Source organism: Monodelphis domestica, chromosome 3 (assembly GCF_027887165.1).
Source record: "Monodelphis domestica isolate mMonDom1 chromosome 3, mMonDom1.pri, whole genome shotgun sequence".
Taxonomy (NCBI): domain Eukaryota; kingdom Metazoa; phylum Chordata; class Mammalia; order Didelphimorphia; family Didelphidae; genus Monodelphis; species Monodelphis domestica.
This window is the reverse complement of record NC_077229.1, coordinates 89,592,815-89,617,199: the sequence shown is the minus strand read 5'-3', so window position 1 is coordinate 89,617,199 and position 24,385 is coordinate 89,592,815. Positions and strand designations below refer to the sequence as shown.

Sequence of the window (24,385 nt, the reverse complement as noted above, 5' to 3'; positions counted from 1 at the left end):
AGGTAAAATGAGAGGACCAAGAGGAGGGAGGGAGGGAGAAAGGGAGAGGAGTGGTCAATTGCCACCCAGCCCCACCTAGAGGGCCGGGTGCAGTCGCCAGGTTTAGGGAGTCTGCGCATCTGCCCCGCCCTTAGCTTCTATCACCCATGGCAACAGGACCGGAAGCCCCGGAAGACCACCGAGAGGAGGAAAACGATTCTAGAGCGACTCCAGCACCATAGAGACACGCGACGGGAGACTTATGGGGCCAGAGCGCCGAGAGGAGCTTTCCGGTTCCCCCGGAGGCGCGCGGCAACCATAGAGGCGCGAAAGGGAAGGAGAGGCCGGGCCGGCCGATTATCACGTGGTCGGGTGGGGTAGGAGAGGAGGGGGCGGTAGGTGGGTGGGGGGGTTAGGAGGGAAGGCGGGACTTCCTGGACAGTGTATTTTCCTTCCGGTTGTTGACCGGAGCTGCTCCGGCCCGGGCCTGTCCCAGCCCCCCGCCCCCGTCCCAGCCCCCGCCCCCGCCGCTGCTGCCCCTTCCCCTTCCCGCGGCCGCCATGAAAAAATTCTTCCAAGAGATCAAGGCGGACATCAAGTTCAAGAGCGCGGGGCCCGGGCAGAAACTCACGGACACGGCGGGGTGAGCGGGTCTGGAGAGGGTAGGGCGGTCGAGGGGAGGGAGCGGTCTCCTTCGTGACCGAATTGCCGAGCGCATGAGGGCACGGCCCTGGCTCGAGGATCCTCAGCGGCTCCCCTTCCTACCTCTCCCTTAAAAGACGGGATCGGCTGGAACTTAACGCGCGCTGAGTGTGTCCTCACCTGGCTCACCTCGAAGCCTTCCCCACTCCCCCGGGCGGCCTCATGGCCCTTCTTACACTTAGCGTTCGGTTTCCAGCCTCTTGGTCTTTTCCAAGGCTGCCCTCCCCTCCCCACATGCCGGTCATTCTTTCTCCTGACGTGCCTTTAGTATCCAAAACCTTCAAGAATAGCTCAGGTGCCACCTTCTGTAGGAGTATGAGGCCTTTCCTAACGTCCCTCCAAGGTGTTATTTCTGTCCTCCACTCCTACACCCCCCCTTCCTCCATTCTGGAGGGGATGGAGGTGGGGAGAGCCACTGGAGGTATACACAGTTGAGCTTTCTGATGTCAACCATCTTTGCGGTGCAATCGATTTTTATTCTTTGCTGGACTCCTTTGCATTTCCCAAAAGGCCTGTGGCAATCTCTGCCCAAGCCTTTGCCCTGGATGCTTCTTCCTTTTTAGCATAGGTGACCGTTGCCTCCTACTTTGCTAAGAAAATGAAAGCCTTTAAGTCACCGACTTGTCTGTCTGGCATTTACCCGAGCTGAATGAGAAAATTGTTCCTGGTCCTCACTGGACACTGCAAAACATGGGTTCCCATTCTCTTCTTTGCTGTGATCTCTGACCAAGGCTAACATGTATCATTGAACCTATATATCCATCTTCTCCAAGAGGTTACTCCATCCTTTTTCTTCTAGTCTCATATTTTAGGCTCTCTCCTTTTTATCCAGACTACCTGCCTAAAGATGTGGCCAGGTTTTCCTTTTTTTCCTTCTTAAACCAATATCTTCTGTCTTTTTATCAATTGTAAGACTGTAGAGCAAGAGCTAGGCAATTAGGGTTAAATGATTTGCCCAGGGGCACCCAGCTAGTAAGTGCCTGAGGCCAGATTTGAACCTTGAATCCAGTGGTCTCTTATTGTGCCTCAGGTTTTCTATTTTTTTCTTTTGAAAACCCTTCCCTTCCCTTCCCTCTTGGAGTCAATCTGTGTATTGGCTCCAAGGCAGAAGAGTGGTAAGGCCTAGGCAATGGGGGTCAAGTGACTTGCCCAAGGTCACACAACTGGGAAGTGTCTGAGATCTGATTTGAACCCAAGACCTCCCATCTCTAGGCCTGGCTCTCAATCCACTGAGCTACCCAGCTCCCCCCAGGTTTTCTGTTCTTACAGATACAGATACACATAATTTCATTTGTAGTTCTTATTTTGTTTTCATTTATACCCATACACGACTTCACTTCTGGTTGTTTTATAATCTCTCCTTCTCTTCCAAACTTCAAGGAAAAAAATCATCTCCATTGCCTGTGTTTCTCCACTTCCCACTCACTTCACAACCTCTTCCAATCTAGTTTTTAATTCTAACACTCAACTGAAACTGCCCTCTACAAGATTAAAAATGATCTTTTAATTGCTAATTCTTTTTTTATTCAAAGATATTTTATTTTTCCAATTACATGTAATAATTATTTTGGACATATGTTTTCCAAAATTATAAGATCCAAGCCATCTCCTGCCCTCCCTTCCCTCCCCCCACTTGCATGTATGGCCCAGATCATATTGTTTAATTGCTAATTCTAAAGACTTTTTCTTTGTTTAATCCTTTTCAAATCTCTTGGCTGTCACTACCAACCAACTCTTTAATACTTCATTGTTTTTCACAATACTGCGCTTCTCTTGTTCCTTTTACTCTCCTTTGCTGGATCATCATCTTTCTCCCATCTTCTGTGTGAGCATTCTGTCTTGGGCCCTGTTCTTTGCCCTCCCTTGGTAATCTCATCAGTTCCTGGGGGTCTGATTATCATCTCTGTGCCAGATGACTCCTAGATCTATATAATCCAACCTAGGTGCTTTCTTAACTACCCAGCTAGTTAATGCACCAGCTGATGCACCAGCTGACTGATAGACATTTCTATTTGGAAGTTCCATTGACATTTCAAACTCGGCATGTCTGAGGTGGAATTCCTTTTCTTTCCCTCTATTCTTGTCCTACTTCAAATTTTCCCATTTCTCTTAAAAACAACCACAACAAAAAAACCAAACAACCTTCTTTTTTAGAATTGCTACTAAGAGCAATAAAAACTAGGCATTTGGACTAAGTGACTTGCCCAGGGTCACACAGCTAGGAAGTGCTGGAGCCAGATTTGAACCCAGGGCCTCCCATTTCTAGGCCTGGCTCTTTCTGCACTGAGCCACCTACCTGGTTCTGCCCCCTCTCCCCCCCTTTCTTTTGAGCAGCACCACTGTCTTTCTAGTTACACAGGTTTGTAACTTCAAAGTTGGCTCCTCTCCTCTATGTATTCCCTCATGTGCATTCTGTTACTAAGTCTCATCAATTTGACTTGCACAACAGTTTCTGATCTGATTCACAGGGTCACTACCCCAGTTCAACACTTTATTATCTCACTAGTTAGGAAGTAGTAGTCATCCCTCACTATATCAGGTTCACTTATCGTGGTTTCACTGTATTGCAGTTAAAAAAAATATATATATATATATACACACATATATACATATATATATAATTCTGTGTCATGGAATTACACCTATCACAACACACTATTGGCTGATGGAATGAAAGGTGACCAACTACAGCATTGTGTTCTGAATCCTGAGCACTGATGCACACAGTGACTGTAGGTTAATATGAGTGTGGAAAAGGTTTATAAGAGAGTGGGAAGGGTTTATAAAGCCTTAAAATATATATATAACAAAATAAACAAAACACTGCTACTTTGTAGATTTTCACCTATCGCAGGGGTCTCTGGAATGTAACTCCTACAATCGGTGAGTGATCACTGTATCTTCCTAGTTGGTTTTTCCTGCTTTTCTCCTCTTCAATCAGTCTTTCACACAACTGTCAAAATAATGTCTTCTGACAGGCTTAACTATGTTATTGCCTTGCTCAGAAATCATTTGGTGGCTTCCAGTTATTATTGTACCTAGGATATAATACAAATTCTTCAGCATGTCATTTAAATTCCTCCCCGATTTAGTGCTAACTTAGTTTTCCAGGCTCTCACATTGTTCCTCTTCAAGCATCCTACCATCCAGCCAAACTAGACCACTCACTGTTCCCCAAACTTGGCCCCAGCACCTATCTCCATGCTTTCCTGTGACTGTCTCCTAGCCTGGAAATATATTTCCTTTTGACCTCTAACTCCTTATAAGTGTCATCTTTTATGGAGAATTTGTCTTAGTGTTCTCTTCCTCTTCATATTATATCTACTTATCTGTTTACATATTGTTTCTCCCTGGAGGATGTAAACTTCTTGAGGTCAGAGACTGTTATTTATTTTGTGATGCCTTGTGCATAGCAGTTTTACTTAATGTTTGGTGGTGTTGGTGGAACCTGGCAGGGAAACAGGTCTTTCAGGGAATTGTCAGTGAGGGTCTTGCAGGGTGGGTCTTTGGGGAGACAGGATTTGGCAGGGAGGCAGCACACCTGAGGGAAATGAAGGAGGTCCAAGAAGGAAGGGGAGAGGAGGCCTATGAGGATGGGGAGACAAGTTTTGAGATAAACTGGTTTCTATAGACAATATAGGGGCTGTTGGTTTATGAAGGAAACTTGGAAAGAAACAGTCCTACTAAGCCCCATAGGGACAGAGATGCTATTTTCTTTTTTCCAAACACGCATTATTGTGCCTGCTCCATGGTACCCTTGTTTGGACATTTAGCATCATAGGATGAAAAATGGCTGCACTTAGGGGTGAGAAGGACTTAGCTTTCAGTCCTGGATCTGATACTTTGTGGAACCATGGGCAAGGCACTTCTCCCTGAGCTTTGCCTTCATCACAGGGTGATTGTTCTTTGTGAACCAGACTATAAAGTTTCCTAAAATGTGAACATGATTATGGAATTGATGAAGTGGGAGTCAGAGTGACAGTTGATTCCTGTCGAGAGAAGGGACAAGGCCCTTCCCTGTAGGATTTGTATATCTTTGGTGTCTTCTGACTGTAAGATAATGTCTGTGTGCTGCTTAGGAGCATTTTGCTGGTTTGGCTCTTCTCTAGTGATATAGCTGCATGGAGAAGGTCCAGGAAGACTTTGAAGGAGCAGCTTGAGTTAAGTCTTGCCAAGTAGGAAGAATGTGGAGAAAGAGGTAGGGAGAGCAAGAAACTAAGCTGGGAACATACCAGTGAGGAAGTACCATTCAGACTGCTTCCTTCATTCATTTATAGACATTCAGCCACTATTAAGCTCCTTTTTCTTTTTGTTTATTTAAACCCTTGCTTTCTGTCTTAGTAAGAGCAACCAGGAGAGCAGCAAGGGCTAAGCAATTGGGATTAAGTGACTTGCCCAGGGTCATATAGCTAGGGACTATATAAGGTCAGATTTGAACCCAAGTCCCTCTGACTCCAGGCCTGGTACTGGTCACCTAGCTGCCCCATCCTATTCTGTGTCACACATGTTAGGCACTGGAAGAAGACAGATGATCCTCACCCTATTGGAGCTTGCAGTCAGCTTAGTTAAGTACCAGCTCTTTGCAGTAGCTATAAAGTAGGACAAAATATGCCCCCCCCCCCCAAAAAAAAAGAGTGACATCTCAGATATCTGGAATGTTTTCCACATAGTATTGAGTGAAGCCACTATGTCCATAGGAATAAGACTTAACAGATAGACCTTGGCAGCTTTTATTTCCTCCACTTTGTGTTTGTTCATCCTTGATGCCTTGTTTGAGATCAGAGTGGCAATTAGAGGCAGTAATAGCATTGTCAAAGGGAGCAGCTAGGTGGCTCAGTATATAATCCACTGGGTCTGGAGTAAGGAAGACCCGAGTTAAAAATCTGACCCCAGATACTTGCTGGCTGTGTGGCAAGTCATTTAATACTATTTGCCTCAGTTTCCTCAGGTACAAAATGAGACAGAAAGCCAATTTAGTATCTGCTAAGAAATCCCTAAATGGAGTCACAAAAAGTCAACAACAAAAAGCATTGTCAAAAGAGCACGGGGTTTAGAACACAAACATTTGCATTCTATTCACAGCCCTATTCCTTACTTATTACCTAGAACAACATTGGCTAAGACATGGCACATGTACAGAGCTGGCCCTGGGGAGCTAGTCCATTTCCCCTCTTCCCAGCACCAGAGGACATTTTTGGCATGCCCCCACCCCTCTGTCTAGCCACCCAAAGCAAGCATTTTCTCCCTCAACTCTCTCTCTGGTAATCCAAGGGCCTAACAGACAACTTAAATTTGCCTTCTGAGCACTCAAACTCAGAAAAGGTTCCCCAAAGAGGACCTAGAATGATTCTGAGTCACTTTTTTCCTGGGTATTGCTCCCCCTGTCTGTGTGAGGTGAAGGGTTGGTCTAGATGATCTTGAAGTCAATTCTCCCTCCAGGCATAAAGCCTGGGGTTCTCCTGGAGCTGGCATTAGACTCACCTGCCTCTTCGTCTCTCCTTAGGGAAAAGGGCTCCAAGGAACGACAGAGCCAACAAGCAAGCAAGCAACCCCGCCAGGGCCCTACCAATGAAGCCCAAATGGCAGCAGCGGCGGCACTGGCCAGGCTGGAACAGAAACAACCACGGTCTCGAGGACCCACATCCCAAGATTCCATCCGGAACCAAGGTGAGGCTGGGCACCAGCTTTCCCTTGGGGGGAACGATATCTCATCACCCTCAAAAGAAGGATCGGGGATTGTCTGCCATGGGACTTCAGAGGACCCAGCTCCACAGTGCCCTGTCAGCAGACTGGGGACCCCATACACAGAGAAAAGCTGACTTTGGGAAAGGAAGGCCTCTCCTTTGTTTAGGCCTTGTATCCTCTTCCATATGGTGGAAGTGACATCCCTTTCTCCTTCACAAAGAGGATCCAGGAGAGAATGTTTGTGAAGTACTTTGGGCCTAGTCCACCCAGCATGGTTACTAACGTGCCTCCTGGGTATGTGGCAGGGTCAGGCTATCCTGTAAAGTCTGAGGGGTAAGGGAAAGCTTCCAAGAAGAGAGTGCTGAACCTGAGCTTTAAAGGGGATACAAATATTGATGATCCTTTGAGAGAAGACATTCCAGACTTGGGGAGCGATGTAAACAGAAGTCCCCTTTAGGGCAAAGAGAGAGGCCATCTTGTTTAGACGGAGTGTGTGATATGTATAGGAATAGACTAATAAGAGATGAGACAAGATAAGACATGTGGTGGGCACCAGATTGTAAAAGAATAGCAGCTAGGGAAACTGGGGTGCTATAGTGTACAGAGCATTGGGCCTGCAGTTCCTCTGTAGCCTGTGACCCAAGCTTTGTAACCCTGGGCAAATTACTCAGCCTCTCCCTGCCTCAGTTTCCTCCTTTGAAAAATGGGGATACTAACAGCACCTACCTCCCAAGGGTGTTGTGAGGAATCAAATGAAATAATATGTAAAGTGCTTTTTGCAGACCTTAAAGCATGTTAGCAAATGGTAGCTAGGATTATTAAAGGAGTTTCTGTTTACTTGATAAGCAACAGAATAACCACATTTTTGAATAAAAATGACTAAGAAAGATAGATCATTTTGGGTACTGTGTGAATAAGAGATTAGAGAAAGGCAGGAGAATGTAAGGGAAAACCTATCAGGAAGTTAATGGAATCACTCCACCTAGGCATGGAGGTGGGAGTAAAGATAAGAAATGCCAGAGGTGCCAGAGGCTGAGATAATCGTTGGATGTTAACAGTTAGGAGCAAATCTGAGATGACCAAGGTGGTGAAAGATGGTGGGATCCCTTGAAAAGTCAAGTGAGAAGAAAGTAAACCTAGTTGTGGAAAAGCTGAATTTAAGGCTGGATTGGGACCTCTGGGTGTCAGTATTCATATGATGATCTAGAGCTTTGAAGAGTTGGCCGAACTTATGTAGATTTGGGAAGTGAAGCTTGAATGAGATTGCCTAGAGTTAGTGCTTTGAGAGAAAGGTAAGAACTGAGCCATGTAGAACCAACACCTCTATAAAAGAATAGGAAGAGAGCAGACAGCTAGTGAAGGAGAGAGAGGGAATGATCACCAGGACCATGTGGTGTCACTGAAGCCAAGGGAAAAGAAAGTGGCCAAAGAGTGGTCAGTGGTGGCAGATGCTATACAGGAAGGTGGTTTGGTCATTGTTGACCTTTGAAGAGTGGTCAGTGGAGTGATGGGAGCTGAAAATACTCTTAAAAGAGGTGAAGAAGGGAATAAGGGGGTGAGGATGTGTCCACACACAATGTTTTTAACCTTTTCCAGAAAGGAGAAGATGGAATGGTAGTTAGACTTTTTTTTAGAAGTGGGGATAATAGTACATGGGAAGAAGCCTGTAGTGAGGGAGAGAGACAGGAGCTCTATAGAAAGAAAAACTTCCTGCTGGAGCTAGGTCTTCAGGAGAGAAAGGGGGATTAGGAGGGCAGGTCTCCAAGGGCTTACTTAGCCTTGATAAAGCTCTTTAGTTGGCTCTAAATAGGAAAGAAGAACCAGTGGGGTAGAGAAGCTTGGAGGATTAGATCTGAGAGTGCTTATGTCAGAGGGCCTCTGCAGGAGTTACTAAGTCATCTGCTATACAGGTGGGGGCTGTGGGTATAGAGGTGTTGAAAAGACAAGCAAAGTTTGGAGTGGGGTTCATAGAAAAGGAAATGGAGAATTAAATAAAAGAAGAGGTTTGTGGGGCAGGAGCAAGGGCCCAGCAGAGGTTGGGTACCCTTTGCTGGAAAGAGGAAAGGGGGATGAGGTGATAGGCTGGGGTGGTGGAAGACTTTCCCCAGGACCTGGGATATACTGGGATTTCTTTCTGCCTTTGTATTAGAGCTCTCTGATTTCTGCCATGATCAAGCTTTGATCTATTCAGGAACTCTTCTGGGTGGTGGTGTGTTATATATAGTCAATCAACAAACCCTTAATACATTATACAATACCTGGCACTAGGGATACAAAGACAAAATGAAGCAGGCCTTGCCCTCAAGAAGTGTACATATGTGTGTATGTATATGTAAAATAACTTAAGATAATTTGTGGTGTCAAGGGCAGTGAGAAAACAGGGGTCAGGACCAGGAAAGGTCACAGCAGGAAGGTGTCAGCAGCTCTTTTGAAGGAAACGATCTGAAGGAGCAGAGTGAATTCTAGGCCTAGCAAACAGCCTAACCACAGGGCCTGTTGTGGCTGGGCTTCAGTGTAAGGAGGAGGGCCAGTGGTGTAGAGGCAAGGTAGGCTCAGATCAAGGCATGAAAGCCTTTCAGAGTCAAACCAGATTAATGGTGACGCCATTGGAATTAAGGGAGGGAAATGACATGGTGTCAGTCTGTGCTTTAGGACAGTTGCTTTGGCTGTTTTGTGGAGGGCTAATGGACAGAAGTGGCAAGATAAGTGCAGTAGACTAGCTATGAGGTAATAGGACCTAAACTAGGGTGGTGGCTTGTGAATAAACAGAAGGGAACAGATAGTTGACACAGAGGTAGAAATGGCAACTGATACATGTGAAGTCAAAGGAAATGCCAGGCTGTGAACCTATGTGACTGAAGAATAGTGGTATTGCCCTTGACGGAAAGGACATTTGGAAGTGAGTTAGGGAGATTGGGGGGGTTGGGGATGTGTGGAAGGAAGCCTTTAGGGCATTCTTATCACTAATGTTGGTTGGTTCTTTGAGCCGTGGGCACATTTTGAATACCAGTCCTTTAATAGAAAGGAGTCTGAGAGCTGTGGGGTTGCCTTTCTTGCTCCAAGACCCATAAATCCTGAATGCTGAACAGTTCCTCTGCCACCCTGCCCCCTACTGGTCTGTTGGGTCTATAACAGGTGCAAAGAGGCAGGCATGATTGAAGTTTGCATTAGGCAGCCCTGGAACCTGTGGTTCCCATGCCCAGCACCAACCAATCAGGGCACCAGGCGAAGAGTGCTAACTTCTGTTCTGTGCTGAGGCAGAGGATAAAGACAGACACATTTAAACAGGGGGATATGATGGAGAGTAATACATAGTAATCATGATGGTGCAAACATTTTTTTACAAGTCTTAATAAAGGCCTCATTTCTCAGATACATGGGGAAATGTTATAAAAATAAAAGTCCTTCCCCAATGGGATATGAACAGGTAGTTCTCAAAGTAATTAAACTCTCTATAGTAGTGTAAAAAAATGTTCTAAGTCACTATTAATTAGAGAAATGCAAATTAAAACAACCACTGCACACTTATCAGATTGGCTATTATGACAGAAAAGGAAAATGACAAATCTTGGAGAGGGATGTGGGGAAACTGAGACATTTGAATGCACTATTGGAGGAGTTGTGAACTGATTCAACCATTCTAGAGAGCAATTTGGACCTATGTCCAAAGGGCTATGAGAGAGAGAGAGAGAGAGAGAGAGAGAGAGAGAGAGAGAGAGAGAGAGAGAGAGAGAGAGAGAGAGAGAGAGAGAGAGAGAGAGAGAGAGAGAGAGAGAGAGAGAGAGAGAGAGAGAGAGAGAGTGAGTGTGTGTACATATATATATATACCCTTTGACCCAGCAATATAATTACTAGGTTTGTGTCCCAGAGAAATAAAAAACAAATTAAAAGATTTAATTAAAATTAAAAGGCAAAAAGGAAAGGACCAATATGTAAAAAAATATTTAAAGCAGCTCTTTTTGTGGGGTCAGAGAATTGGAAAGTGTGGGGATACCTATCAAATGGGGAATACCTGAGTGAGTATATGATTATAATGGAATACTGTTGTGCTGTAAGAAATAAGTAGCAGGAGCTCAGAAAAAACTGGAAAAACTTATATGGACTTGAAGCAGAGTGAAGTAAGCAGAGCCAGAACATAGTGACAACAGTACTCCACAGTGAACACTGAATGACTTATCAACTCTCAGCAATACAATGATCCAAAACAATCCCAAAGGACTTAAGATAAAAAATGCCATCAGCTTCAGAGAAAGAACCAATGGAGTCTGAATCCAAACCAAAGCAAACTTTTTTCACTTCCTTAATTTTTTCTTGTTTGACTTTACTTCCACAAATTATTAATGTGGAAAAATATTCTACATGAATGCAAATGTGAAATCTATGTCAGATTGCTTACCATCTCAGCATGTGGGGTGTGGAATAGGGAGAGAGGGAGGGAGAGGATTCAAGACTCAAAATTCTTTGAAAAAATGTTGGAAACTATATTTACACATAATTTGGGTGGGTGGGGAATTAAAATTCATTTTAAAAAAACACACCCAGTAACAGGTACATTTCTGGTCACACCTCTCCTTCCCTTTTTTTGTTTCTGTTTTTCAGTGAAGAAGGAATTACAAGCAGAAGCCACTGTTAGTGGTATCTCTGAGTCTTCTGGAGCAAATGTGGTAAGTTGGAAGAGAGAGTGACGAGTGTAGGGAGCAGAACTGGGATGTGCAAAAAGGCTTCTACTGGCATTCACAGTCCTCTTCCCTGATTTCCTTTCGATTAATCATTCTATCTGCAAACATTTACTGAGTGCCCAGCTAGTACTAGGCACTGTGGAGAGGGATTAGAGATGGATTTCAAGACTTGGTTCTTACCCTCAACTTTCAAATTAGTTGAGGAGCTAAGATTTACTATCTATCTGTGAACTTGGTTTCTTAACTTATTTGTCTCAGTTTCCCTATCATAAGTTGTTTGGTTTCAAAGATCCCTTCCAGTTCTGATGTCTGCAAAACATACATGCCGTCATGAAGCAATAGGATCTGTATAAGACTGTATAGTTCAGAATACCATGGATGTCATAGGTGTGGGTGCTTCTCTTACTGATTCAGATTACCCCCACTCCCACCCCAACACACATACTCTCTCTCTCATGGTCACATTTATATAACACCCCCATGCTCTCCTTCTCTCCCCCCCTCCCCCCCAGACTGAGACTGAGCTAGGTTGCTCTTCAAGTGACAAATAAATTAATTCCCACGCCTAAATGTTCAATTCCTTCCAGCTCTGTGGAACCTACCAGAGCCTCAAAAATCTCAGGTCCCTCTCATGTCACATGGAGTCATAAGAGAAGGACTTGATATATTGACATTAATAACTTACACTTAAGTACCTTAACCCCACCCCAAATAAGAGATGGGTGCCTACCTTGAAATGAAGAAACCTAGGTTTAGAGTAGCCTCTGAACTCATTAGCTTTTGTAATCTTGGGCAAGTCACTTAATCACTGTGGGGCTCATTTTCTTCATCTATAAAAGGGAAAGAATAAAAATATTTAGATACCTACACCACAAGTTGTTGTAAACTGTAAAAGTGCTGTAGACTCACAAAATCAGAAAAGATGGAAAAATACCCATGAAGCCATCCAGTCCAACTCGTACCTGAACCAGAATTTCCTATACAACCTTTCCAACAAGTGCCCATACAGGTTCTGTCTGACACAGGACAGGGAGCAGCCCATTGGCTGAGGCAATCTTTTCCTCATTTGCATTTGGACACCTCTGATTGGCCAAGGGTTTTTTTTACCTCAGGCCCCCACACCTGCCTCACTGCCTTCCAGCCATTACTCCTAAGGATGAGCCACTTCACAGGGTGGCCTTTTACACACCTGAAGTCAGATATCACAAGGTTAGATATGCCTCTGTGTGGTATCATCTATGTTAACCTTTTTTGACATATTCTCAACTTTCCCAAAATGGGGCGTCTAGCACTGCAGTGAGCACAGCATTCTGGGAATTGAATACCCCACAGCAAAGGGTAGAGGATTCCACCTGGCCCCCTTCTGGACAGCAAGCTGCTCCTTCATACAGCCTCTGATCCCATTAGATTGGGGGTGGGGGGGCTGCCTTGTCCTATTTGCCTCAGTCAGCTTATGGTTCTCTACAACCCCAAGATCTTTTTCATAAAATCTGTTGTTTAGCCACCTTTCATTTGTCCTCTGCTTATAGAGTAAGCATAGAACTCTACATTTGTCCCTGTTAAATTTTGTTCAGCCCATTGTTGTGGTTTATGGAGAGCCTTCTGGGTCCAAACAATGGGAAACATGGGAGTGGTTATCATAGTTACAGAAAGCACTTGTGAGTTAAGGAGGGCCTCCCCTAGGACTCTGCAGCCACCTAGCAGTTGGGTAGAAGGGAGAGGTCTTCTTACTCTGCCTGAGTGAGTCCTCCTAGAAGAAGAATGGGCCTAGCATTGTTCAGGATGAATCCAAAGGAGCCTGCTCTCACTGTGGGGGAAGCAGCCCATGGCCTCTGTCCTCATTCTTTTTCCCCCACCAGATACCTGAGGCTAAGGAGGAGGGCTCTGCAAACCTGTCGGTGACTGGGGTTTATTTTACCTGCCCATTTACTGGAGCCATCTTGAGAAAGGACCAGAGGGATGCCCACATCAAAGAGGTCATTAATGAGGTGAGGAGGGGTACCAGCTCAGCTTCACTTTAGAGCCTGACTTTCCTCCAAGGGGGTCGCTCTCTCCCTTGGACAAGTATGCTCTACCACACACACACTAAACCTATGATAACATCTCATTCATATCTGGGAAGTTCAGGGTGATGGGAGTCCACAGAGCCCTGGGTTTGGGGTCTCAGGACCTAGATTCAAATCCTATCTCTCCTACTTTCTTCTCATGTGACCTCAAGGAATCCTTTCCTTTCTCTGGGGCTTTAGTTTCCTCATCTGTAAAATGAAGGGGTTAGACTAGAGGACCTCTGAGGACCTCCACAACACTGGGATCCTTCCACCTCTGAATCTCTTTTTTCTAAACTGATTTTTTATTTTAACCCAAAGTATAATGCTTTACATTTCTGCCTATTAAATTTTATTATATTAGTTTTGGGCCCATGTTTCTAATTTGTCAAGGTTATCTTAGTTCCTGTCATTTGATGTGTTAGTTACCCTTTTGGCTTCGCACCACATGCCATCTGTGCCTGTAGCCAAGTTACTGGTAAAACCATTAAGCTACATAAAGCCAAGGAGAGAGCTTTGGGGTATTCATTCCACTGGAGACTCCAAGGGAACACCAAACTCCTTTTTCACATTCATCTAGTCAACCAATTCCAAACCCATCTGAGTGTGTTTAACTCTCACACTCTTGCTTGTACACAAGAATAATATTGGGGTTTTAGGAAAAACTCTGCTAAAATACTATGGGCTCTGTGGTCAGAGCACTCTGTTGCCTGAGTCACTTTGTTCACAAAGTCTTGGGAAAGGGGAAAGGGAACTGAACTTGGAGTAACAGAGACCTTGGTTTGAATCCTGACTCTGCCTGTCCCCTTATGTGACATTGGGCACGTCCTTCCCCTCTCTGGGCCTCAGCTTTTTCATCTATAAAATGATGGGATCAGATCACATGGCATCCTTTCTAGCTCTGAACCTGGGATCCAGTACTTTAGCTTTTGGTACTTGCTGCTTCCTTTTCTAGAGAATCCTTTTTGTCACTGTTTAGAGACTAGCCACGAATCAAAGTTAAGCTTGCTAACTTGTTGTTTGCTTGGTTGGTTTGTCCTCCAAATCTACACTGCTCCAACCCCTCACCCAGATCTTTCAAAGCATGTGACATAAGACAATGTTTCATCAATCTAAGAGAGGCAGCATAGCCTAGTGGGTAGAGAGCTGACCTTAGAGCCAGAGGGAGCCAAATTTAAGTCCTGCCTCTCATCCTGGGCAAGTCACTTCTTTCCAGTAAGCCCCACTTTTCTCATTTGTGAAATGGGGCTTATAAGACTTGTGCTCCTTGTCTCCTGGGGCTGGTGTGAGAAAAGCGATTGACAGATCTGACCGTGCTACAGAAATGAGTTGCTGTTTCTTCTCCAGTATGCGGACAAAGACCCAGTGACTGCTTCCATCATGAAGATCCATACGTTCAACAGGGACCGAGAGAAAGTGAAGTTGGGGGTGGACACCATTGCCAAGTAAGACTCCCTTTTGAAAAGAAGCACATTCTCAGAGCTGTTACCTCCAGGCTCTCTCATAGCTATAAGAACAAGAGTAACAATAGTAATTCATGGCCAGCATTTATATAGCACCTACTACGTGCCAGGCACTATACTAAGTGATTTACAAATCTTCTCTTATTTGATCCTTACCCTGGAAAGCAGGTCCTATTTTTATCCCCCATTTTGCAGTTCAGGAAACCAAGGCAAGTGGAGGATAAATGACTTGCCCAGGGTCATATAGTAAATGTCTGAGACCATATTGAACTTGAGGTCCAGCACTTTGTCCACTGTGCCATAAGAGAGATAACAGAGCACTGAGGACCAGAGGGAAAATTGCTGAGTCACCCAAAATCAAAATTAGAGTTCAGCTCTTTCCCCCATGCTACCTGTTGGTGTTACCTGAAGCTGGAGAGAATCAAGGTTCTTTGGGGTTTGTTGGTAGAAAGGAGCCCCATGGCCTAAAGCAGGCAGAAACTTTAGTTTGCCATTGATGTTCGTGATGGGCAGAGGAGGCAGCTGTCTCTTGAGCCTCATTCCTGCCTATGAGTAGAAGTGATAAATGGGGGTCCCAGCAGGGGACCAGATCCTTGGAGTACCTCGGGGTCACTCGAGGGGGTTGACTAAAGCCTCAGAACCCACCCAGAAGCCTCTTAACATCTTCCATCTTTGCAAGTCATTGCACCTTCCTACCTGGGTGTCAGTGCATAGAGCTTGGCATTCTGGGTCATTGCTCTCTTTTCCTTTGCCCCCTTCTGCCCTGGCACAGGTGGCTGCAATAGAGTGGAGGCTAATGTGTATCCTGTATCCCTGTCTCTACCCAGCAGTAGAAATCCGTTCAGCAAACTGAGAAACCTTGACTTCTTACCTCTCTGCACAGGTACCTGGACAACATCCATCTTCACCCAGAAGAGGAGAAATACAGGAAAATCAAATTGCAAAACAAAGTGTTTCAGGTAGTGTTCATATGCCCTAGGTAGGACCTCAGCTGGACTACAGTCTCTACACTGTTACTGCCCCTGGGCAGACTGCCTGCACTCTTGTAGGAGGCTCCCAACAAGTCTCATGGCCTTTCCATGCTGCAGATTCATTGTGTATGGATCTTGCCATGGAAGTTTTGTGCTATCAGCCTTCCATCAATTCCCTATTGCCTATCATGTCAAGTTCAGACTGTTGGGCCGGCATCTGAAGCCTGCTGCACACTCTGAGGCCGCCTTACCTTTTGGCCTTATCTCCTCAGATTCTCCTAATGTGCCCTGTTCTTCAGCCACACTGGACTGCTCTCTGTCTTTTCTCCTTTAAAACCCTGCAAGGGCTATTTTTCCGAGAAGCCTCCCTCCCTTTGCCATTGCTAAAAGTAGCTTCCTAATTGTGTATCTGGTGTTCTGTGTAAGAGGCAGAACCCCCTACCAGCCTGTGAGTGAGTTCCAAGAGGGAGGCAACTCTTAGCTAAGCTTTGTGCTGAAGCCAGGACAGAGCCTCTGCCAACAGGCTCTTAATAAATGCATGAATCAATTCTTTTGGAGGTGTCCAAGCTATTGCGCCACAATTCCTTCTCTTTTAGGAGCGGATCAACTGCCTAGAAGGGGCTAATGAATTTTTCAGGGCCATTGGGTTTGAGAAGACGTCTCTCCCTGTTCCAGAACAAGGTAAGGGGATGGAATGGGTCCTGAGCATCAGCTATTCCCGGTGTGGGGAGGAAGAACACAGTCTTCTCCAAAGAATAAGTTGGACTGAGTAGGCCCTGGGCCTTTTTGGGGGGCAGAGGAGGGCAGGGGCCCAGGAAGCAACATAAGGACTGGACATTCCTCCACAGAGGCCTTGGAAGAATTCTATGTGCTGGGGGAGGATGCCCAAGTAGAGAAGCTAGAACAGCACAAAGTCGCTCTGCAGAACTCAGAACCAGTGCGGGCTCAGCTGGCCCGGCAGCGACGAATCTTCAAGCCCTCCCCTTTGGCTGCCCAGTTTGACCTACCTGGGGACTTCTTCAACCTCACGACTGAGGAGCTCAAACGGGAGCAGAAACTAAGGTTGGGTGAAGTTGTTGGGGTGGAGGGTGCAGGGTGAAGCCCTGGCAGGTGAGGCCAGACTGGCTCAGGCTGGGCCTTCTGTGTTCTCCAGGACGGACGCTGTGGAACGGCTGTCTGTGCTTCGGACCAAAGCCATGCGGGAGAAGGAGGAGCAGAGGGAAATGAGAAAATATACCTATACCCTCTTACGGGTCCGCTTTCCAGATGGGCACATCCTCCAGGGTAAAGGGGTCCCACCATCCCAGGGCCCACAAGTCTTGGTTTTAAAGTTGGACAAGTAGGGAAGGGCCGAGCTGGTCCTATTAGGCCTGACCGTGGGAGGGACACCAGATGTAGGGGCGGAACAGGGCAGGGGTTCAGGAGAGTGAGCCGGGCCATTCATGTTGCTATGGTGATGCGGAATGTACCACTTGTGCTTTGTCCACCTGCTGGGCTGCCCCATCCCCCTTCCCAGGTACCTTCTATGCTCGGGAGCGGCTGTCTGCACTCTACAGCTATGTGAGGGAGGCCCTGCAAAGTGACTGGCTGCCCTTTGAACTGATTCCTGTAGGCGGGCACAAACTGTTGGACGACAGCTTAGCCTTCAACGAATGTGGGCTGGTGAGTGTTGAGGGGGCCCAGGCTGGTGGTGGGGGAGTGGAGGGAAGGACCCTTTGACCAAGACCAAGTACGGATTGGCTGTTTCTGAAGCTGTGTCAGGCTTCATGTTTCACATCTTCTGGAAGAAGGGAGGGTTCTTCCTTTTTTGATATGGCATCTGAAGACCTGGACTTGGGTCCTGGCTAATGATGACTCACCGGATGCCCTTGGATGTGCTGCCTGCCTGCCCTGGGCCATGTGTCAAACAAGCGAGTCATTAGAAGGGTCCCTTCTCCTAACGTGCTGTAGGGATCCTTTTAACTGGCCCACACTTCAGCCATGCCATATACTTATTTTTTCAAATTAATAAAACCATTTGAGTACAAATTTTTCAGGGCCCAGCTTTCTACCTGCTCACAGATAGTGGAATCCTTTGGTTGGGAAAGATCTTCTCCAAGCTTTCCCCGAGACTCTCTTTCCAGCACGTCTGTCTGGGAGATGTTTTTCCTATTTTAGAGATAAGGAAATTGAAGCTCAGAAGCTTGTGATTTATCCATGGTCACACAGCTATAAAGTCGTGAAGCCAAGACGGAACTCAGGCCTCTTAACTGTGTGATCAGGGATCTTTCCCATGACAAGACGCTGCTACCTTTAATGTCCATCTTCCTATCTGAACCCAGGATTGCCTTAAACTGATCCTGTCAAGTGGAGAGGATTCTTGTGGCTTCCAGCCAATAATCAGTACTCCGGAGCTAACCCGGAGGATGTGAGGATGTAGAACTTGGGAGAGTTCTGAGAATTGTATTCCCAGCACCTAAAAACACCTGCTTCTCCAACTCCCCACTTTCTAAATCGTTGATACGGAAGCATTGCAAAAAGTTTTATTTTGCAATCTGAACACCTGGGTGTGTGAATCCCAGCTCTTACTTCCCCCTTAACTAAAGGCCTGCTGCTGCTCCAACCACACTCGCCTCTTTTGCAAGATGGGGCTGAGACTCTTGGCAGGTGGTAAGGAATTGTCTAGTAAACCTTAAGTGCTACAGAAGCATGAGGTGATGTGGCCATCAAATCCCCTAGTAAAGTGGGAGAGGAGGGGGCAGAGAGGAGCAGGACAAAGCCTGTCCAGCCGGCCCCTGGCTGCCTTCACAGGGGACCACGAAGCAAGTGGCTGTGTTCGCTTTCAGGTGCCTTCAGCTCTTCTAACTTTCACTTGGGATGCAGCCGTCATGGACGACATCAAGGCATCAGGGGCCGAGCAGCCCCCAGGAGCTCTGAAACCTGAACTTCTTGCTACTGTGGAAAGCCTCTCATGAAATAAAAAGCCAGACTCAGCCTCGGCCCCATCGGTTCAGTCTCATGCTCCTCCTGTTCCTCCTCCCCTCACTCCTTTCATCTCCCAGATCTCAAGCAGAAGCTGCCTGATTCTCACGGCCCTTCACTTGGGGCGGCAGGCTGCATGGTGGAGGTGGAATTTGTTCTAGAGTGAGAACTGTCCTCTCAGCATGGGCAGATTAGGGTGTGGGGCAGCCCTTTCCTTGTACCATGACGCTGGTTTGGGGACCAGGGTGTAAGAGCTTCCCCTGGTCTCAGAGAACGTGGCTGGATACAACTTTGCAGAGGCTCCTCCGCTAGCTGGGAAAAGCTGAATTTGTGCTGCTTTTTGTATACAAGATTTTAAAACTTGCTCTAATTAGCTAGTCATGTACAGTTTATTTAACTTAAGGTCTAGAGAGATGCTGGTCATTTCATTGGTGGGGGAGCCGATGTTAGGCATGAGGGGAGGACTTCCTAGGCGGATGGGATGTTTCTGAACTGGGCTCAGCTACTCTCTTACGTTCTTGTTGTATATAAGTGGACAAAGAAACAACTAGTGTGTCAATTACATGATCCCTGTGAACACTAAATTATGAACTTGATTAAATAGAATATTTGAATACATTGAATTTCTGGGACTCGTTTATTCAAGGCAACGGAGGCTAGAGATGGGGGCAAGGGACATTTTTCTGGAGACTAGACGGATGGCCTCAGGATGTGCTCTCTGATTTGGGGTTTAAAAAAACTTCAGTCCCAAGAAAACAATTCTACCAAGAATAACTTTCCTTGGAAATGGAGTCCCATTTATAGAGCTCTTTAAGGTTTGCAGATCACTCTTTTTCTTATAACCTGGTGCAGTAGGGGAATAATACTGCTGTTAGCCTCATTTTACCCTAATACTCAGTGTGTGATCCACCTGGGCTCCTGCGGCAGCTGGTCTGTCTTTAGTACCCTTCCCATATTCATTCAGGGAATGAGATTCCCCACAAATGAAGAAGCAAACTTAACTCCTTTAAGTGCCAGTACATCTCATCTGAGATGGAAAAATTCGCCTGAGGTGGGTTATGCACTTCGTGCCTCACTAACATCATTTAACCTTTTCTAGGCCCTCTGATGCTGTCCCGGGGTTGAGGGGTTGAATTTTTTTTTTTTGCCTGACTAGGAACAGTGGATGCCCATCAGAGGCAGATTTTCCTTCAATGCTGGGAAAATTTCCTAACAAAGCTTTCAGAGTAGAATGGGTTTCTTTATTAGGGAGAGAGCATTCATCAGTGGGAGTTTTTGAGGACTTAAGGTGATCAGTAAAGTGCAAATTTTGACAGACACTACCAGACTAAAAGTGGGGCTGTCGTCAAGATGACCTCAGAGCTGAGTTGGAAGGAACAGCCTCGAAAGAGAATTTACAGCATCACTCAGAAGTGGTCGTCCTACCTCAGTTCCCCCACAAGGGAACCCACTAATAGAGGAAGCTTTTCTCTTACATCAAGCCTAAAATTGCATCCCTACAGCTTCTGCCCATTTTGGGATTTCTGCCCTTAGAACAAGCCCTCTTCCACGTGGCAGCCCTTGAAATATTTGAAGTCAAGAGAGCATTTAGGAGGCACGGTGGATAGTGCCAGGCCTGGAGACCGGAGGTCCTGGGTTTAAATCTGGCTTCAGACACTTCCTGGCTGTGTGATCCTGAACCCCAATTACTCAGTCATCATTCTCTTGCCTCAGAACCAATATTGATTGAATTGAACTGTATTGACTCTAAGAAACTTGGAAAACAGAGTTTTCCCCTCCCCCAGCCCTTTTTTTCCTTTAAACTTACCTTCTATTAGAATTGATTTTATCAGTTCCAAGGCAGAAGAGTTAGGGAACTGGAGTCAAGTGACTTGCCCTGGATTATACAGGTAGGAAGTATCTGAAGCCAAATTTGAACCTGGGACCTCCTGGTTGTAGGCCTAGCTCTCCATCCACCGAGCTACCTATCCCACTTTTTCTTTAAATCAAAACCCCATTCCTTCAACCTATCTGCATAAAGTATGATTTCCAAGCCTTCCACCATCCTGGAAGCTCTCTTCTACAAGGATTCTGGCTTGTCATTGCCCTTCCTAAAATGGTGCGTTCACACCTGAATATGGTACGATGCTCTGATTGGACTGAGGCAGCACTTGTTCTGAGCTGCTCTTAAAGCAGCCTGGGAGAGGCAGCCATAGGGCAGTTCTGGTTGCCATATCCCTCCCCTCCCTGAGATCGTGAGCAGATTGATTGAGGTTACAAGCGTGCCATCAGCCAGTTCGTATGTCCAAGTTCTTCACGTTGTGGAAGAAGAAATCACAGAAAAAGCCTAATGAAGAAAATAAAGTGAAAAATGGCATGCTTCCATCTGCATTCAGACTGATGGGAGAGAGCATTTTGGAGTCCTTCAGGCTCTCCACCCATTCATGATGAAATCTCAATCTCCAAATCTAATCATCTTTCCCCCTCCTGGCTTATCTGGGGTTTCAGCTGTTTGAATGCTCCTTTGTCTTCTCTGGCTCACCATTTATGCCGTATCCACTGTAGGTCCCCCCCCCCCCCCCCATGTTCTATCCTTGACCCTCTTTCTCAGTGGATTTAATTATCATCTCTGAAGACGATTCTAAAATCTAGTCAATTCTCTTCGGCGCTTACCACCCATAAGGGTTAAATAAGGATTAAGCAACTTGCACATCATATTTGAACGCCGATCTTCCTGACTAGGTCTAGAGCTCTATTCAATTTACAGAGCTCCTTATTTTCCATGCAAAGTTCATTTCTCTCCCAAACTTCTCTATTTCTACCAGTGAGCCAGGCATGCTAAATGCTGGAAATAAAAAAACAACACTCCTTGCTCTCAGGGAGCTCACACTCTAAAAGGGGAGGCAAAAGCAGACAAACAGGTACAAAATAAGCTATTGTTGGAGGCAGCTGGATGACTCAGTGGTTGGAGAGTCAGGCCTAGAGACGGGAGGTCCTAGGTTCAAATCTGGCCTCAGACACTTTCCAGCTGTGTGACCCTGGGCAAGTCACTTAACCCCCATTGCCTAGCCCATTACCACTCTTCTGCCTTGGAACCAATACACAGTAGTGATTCTAAAGCAGAAGGGCTAAAAAAAAAAAACACCAAACATCAAAATGAAGTTTGTTTTTCAGTTCAAGGAAGGCCTTCCCAACATGCCCATCTATCTTTCTAACCTTATTATACATTCCTACTCTTACTGTACACTGTACACTGAGATTTAACCCCGGACCCTGATGTTTCTCACATGACAAGCCCCTCTCTGGGTCTTTGCACAGGCTACCCCCTCCCCCCATGCCTTTCCTTCACCTCTCAGAACCCCTTGTTTCTTTCAAAACTCAACTTAAGGGACACCTCCAGGAACCCTTTCTGGATCCTCCTCACCCAACATTAGTAGACCTCCCACAAATGACCAGGTATTTATCTATTCTGTATATGCTTATACATGCACAGGTCTCCTATGGTAGAACATAATTTCTTTGTGTGGGTGGTGAAGGAGGTGCAGTGACTTTTATCTTTGTTTCCCCGGCACCTGGCACCAAACTTGGCACACAGCAGTTACTTCATAAGTTTATCAACTGACCAATGGAGGCTCTTTGTCACCGACCCTGTGACAGAGGGCTCCCTCACCTTTAAGATGACTTCCGTTTCCACTTCACCAACCAAGTTCCTCCTTGTTGCTCAGAACCAGGTCCCGAATAGCAGTTGCCCTCATCCCTTTCTCCCTCTTTAGGACAGAATTACCCCAGCAGAGCACAATTTGTAAGCCATGCCTTTGGCAGAGCTTCACTATCCATCTAGGAAAGCCAAGGGCACTGATCACTAAAACAGTGTGCTTCTCTGCCATTTTATTATGATTGTCATGTGGCTTCTCTAATGGCCTGATGAGGTTTCTTCCTTGGGTCTAGGCCTCTGGTGGTGAACCTATGGTACAGGAGCCAGAGATGGCACACAGAGCACTCTCAGTGGGTACATGGCTGCCTTCTCCCCCAATTTACTAGAAAGATAGAGGGACTCCAGTGGGGCTGCTCCTTTCCCTCTCTTCGTTGTGCCTGTTGACATTTCATATGACCTGCCCCTCTGCCCAGTAGCCCAATGGGAACGCTTTTTCCCTCCCCTGTGTGGAGTAAGGGGAGGTGTGGGGTGGGGCACCGCACATGCTCTCTAAAAGATTCACCATCACTGGTCTAGGCAGTCTGCCCAATACTATTGACAATATTGCTCTTTTCTCTCTGTGAGGATCCTCACCCAAATACTGTCCAAGACACTAAGCTCCAGTTCCTGGATTTCTTCACAATATCATCTTATTTCCAATACAATTTCATCTGGGCAGCTAGCTGGCATGGAAATCAGGAAGATGTGTTCAAATTTACCCACAGGCACATGCTTACTATCTGACCCTGGGCAAGTCATTTATTCTTTGCCTCAGTTTCTCCATCTCTCAAATGGGGATAATAATATCATCTAACTCCCAGGGTTGTTGTAAAGATGAAATATTTATAAAGTGTTTTGCAAACCTTATGAGCTATTATTTTACCTAACCTCTTCCATTAATAAGGTAAAAAATTTCAGAGACATATTTCAGTCATGAGGTTAATATCATTTGTTGTTGTTGTTGAATCAGGAAGATTAGTCTTCCTGACTGCAAGCCCAGCACTCCTATCTGTTGTGCCACATAGCTGTTTTATAAGATCAGTGTTAAAAGCTCAGCACCAGACCCGCATTGTGGGTCACCAGGTAATGATTTGGATGGCCTCTGCAATTCACGAGAAACCAGGAATAATGACAGAGGGAGGATACCAAATCTGCTAGCCCTAAACTTTTATGAAGATGAGTCCTTCTGCACCTGTATATGCTAACTAAACATCCTGCCCAAGTCCCAGGCATATGACGTGAAGTAGAAATGGATACTGAAGAAAGCAAAAACAAGAAAAATTGGCCCAAATCAAGTATATACAGAGAAACTCCATGCTAGAGAGGAAATAGTTTTGTTTTTTGAGAGGAAATAGTTTTGAGGATAGGAAAGGGTTCTCAAGGTATCTGAAAAAAAAAAGGAAACAAAATGGCTCATAAAAAAACCTCATACCTTATTAACAAAAGAAGGCAACCAAGAGAATATCGATAAACCGCCGTCTCCTACAAATTTATGTAATCCATCTATGAATATATAAGAATAATCTCCATATAAAGGTTTGAGAAGGAAACATTAACAGGCTTTTGCAAATATTCTATAAAACCACATCTTCAGTCATAACATTGACTTTAAAATGTAGAGGATATAAGATCTTTGAAAATGATCTAATTATTAATATCTAATAAGGCATAAATGGGGAAGATATATTTGCTGAAGGTGTTTGCAACTGTCATGGAGATGTCTGGGAGAAAAACCAGATGGAAAAGGACTTCTCTACAGAGGGAATGATGCTCTAGATGCTATTGTTTGTGAATTACAGTGGGGTGATTGCACCCAGCCCCAGAACACTAAAGGGCTTCTTAAAAGAGATCCATGATCACTCAAGGGTTGGTTTGGATTAACTATCCAAATCTAAAAGGGCTCTTGGATGAACAACCCATAGAGCTGGTTCCACTACTTTGTGTCTATCTTTTGCAGACGCTGCCAATGACCACCATATTGGGCTCACAGTTAAAGAGATGAAGAAAGATCAGGCTAGAATGCCTAAGGGAAATTATATAGTGCTTTCAATGGTCCCAAGCTTTTCCCTCTGAAGCAAAAGTCTGTCTTTAACAATATTCCTTTAACAGTATGCCCAAGGCCCCTCCCTCCCTCTCTCTAGGTGGCATTTTTTCCTATCACCCTGATCTACCTACCTATTGCCCTACACAAGTACTCTAAGAGCCTCATGAGCAAATATCTGACATC

At 45.6% G+C, this 24,385-nt stretch overlaps 1 protein-coding gene and 1 long non-coding RNA gene across 4 annotated transcripts; one reads left to right on the top strand and one right to left on the bottom strand.

The window, feature by feature from the left end:
• The first annotated feature begins 161 nt into the window (after window positions 1-161).
• UBXN6 (UBX domain protein 6) lies at window positions 162-24,175 on the top strand. Of its 3 annotated transcripts, none has more exons than XM_001365505.4 (11): window positions 162-622; window positions 6,185-6,348; window positions 10,966-11,030; window positions 12,905-13,033; window positions 14,438-14,535; window positions 15,437-15,512; window positions 16,121-16,205; window positions 16,373-16,586; window positions 16,678-16,808; window positions 17,041-17,186; window positions 18,350-19,103. In XM_001365505.4, the coding sequence occupies exons 1-11, from the start codon at window positions 540-542 to the stop codon at window positions 18,476-18,478; spliced, it is 1,320 nt and encodes a 439-aa protein (XP_001365542.1). In that variant the 5' UTR covers window positions 162-539; the 3' UTR covers window positions 18,479-19,103. The 3 variants fall into 3 exon arrangements, with proteins under 3 accessions (XP_001365542.1, XP_056678421.1, XP_056678422.1); XM_056822443.1 differs by lacking the exon at window positions 18,350-19,103 and adding an exon at window positions 24,116-24,175 and having other exon boundaries at window positions 401-622; XM_056822444.1 differs by lacking the exons at window positions 162-622; window positions 6,185-6,348 and adding an exon at window positions 6,409-9,265.
• On the bottom strand, window positions 574-14,438 carry LOC103095530 (uncharacterized). The gene is made up of 3 exons (XR_008917396.1): window positions 14,242-14,438; window positions 11,776-11,875; window positions 574-3,719 (listed from the first exon to the last, which is right to left on the bottom strand). It is a non-coding gene; the product is annotated as an uncharacterized LOC103095530 (long non-coding RNA).
• Window positions 24,176-24,385: the final 210 nt, after the last annotated feature.

Bases quoted from the DNA above. Each gene is read 5' to 3' on its own strand.
- UBXN6 (XM_001365505.4), top strand. From the start codon at position 540: ATGAAAAAATTCTTCCAAGAGATCAAGGCGGACATCAAGTTCAAGAGC. The intron at 15,513-16,120 runs GTAGTGTTCATA...CTTCTCTTTTAG, and splicing joins TGCAAAACAAAGTGTTTCAG to GAGCGGATCAACTGCCTAGA. The intron at 16,809-17,040 runs GTAAAGGGGTCC...CCCCCTTCCCAG, and splicing joins AGATGGGCACATCCTCCAGG to GTACCTTCTATGCTCGGGAG.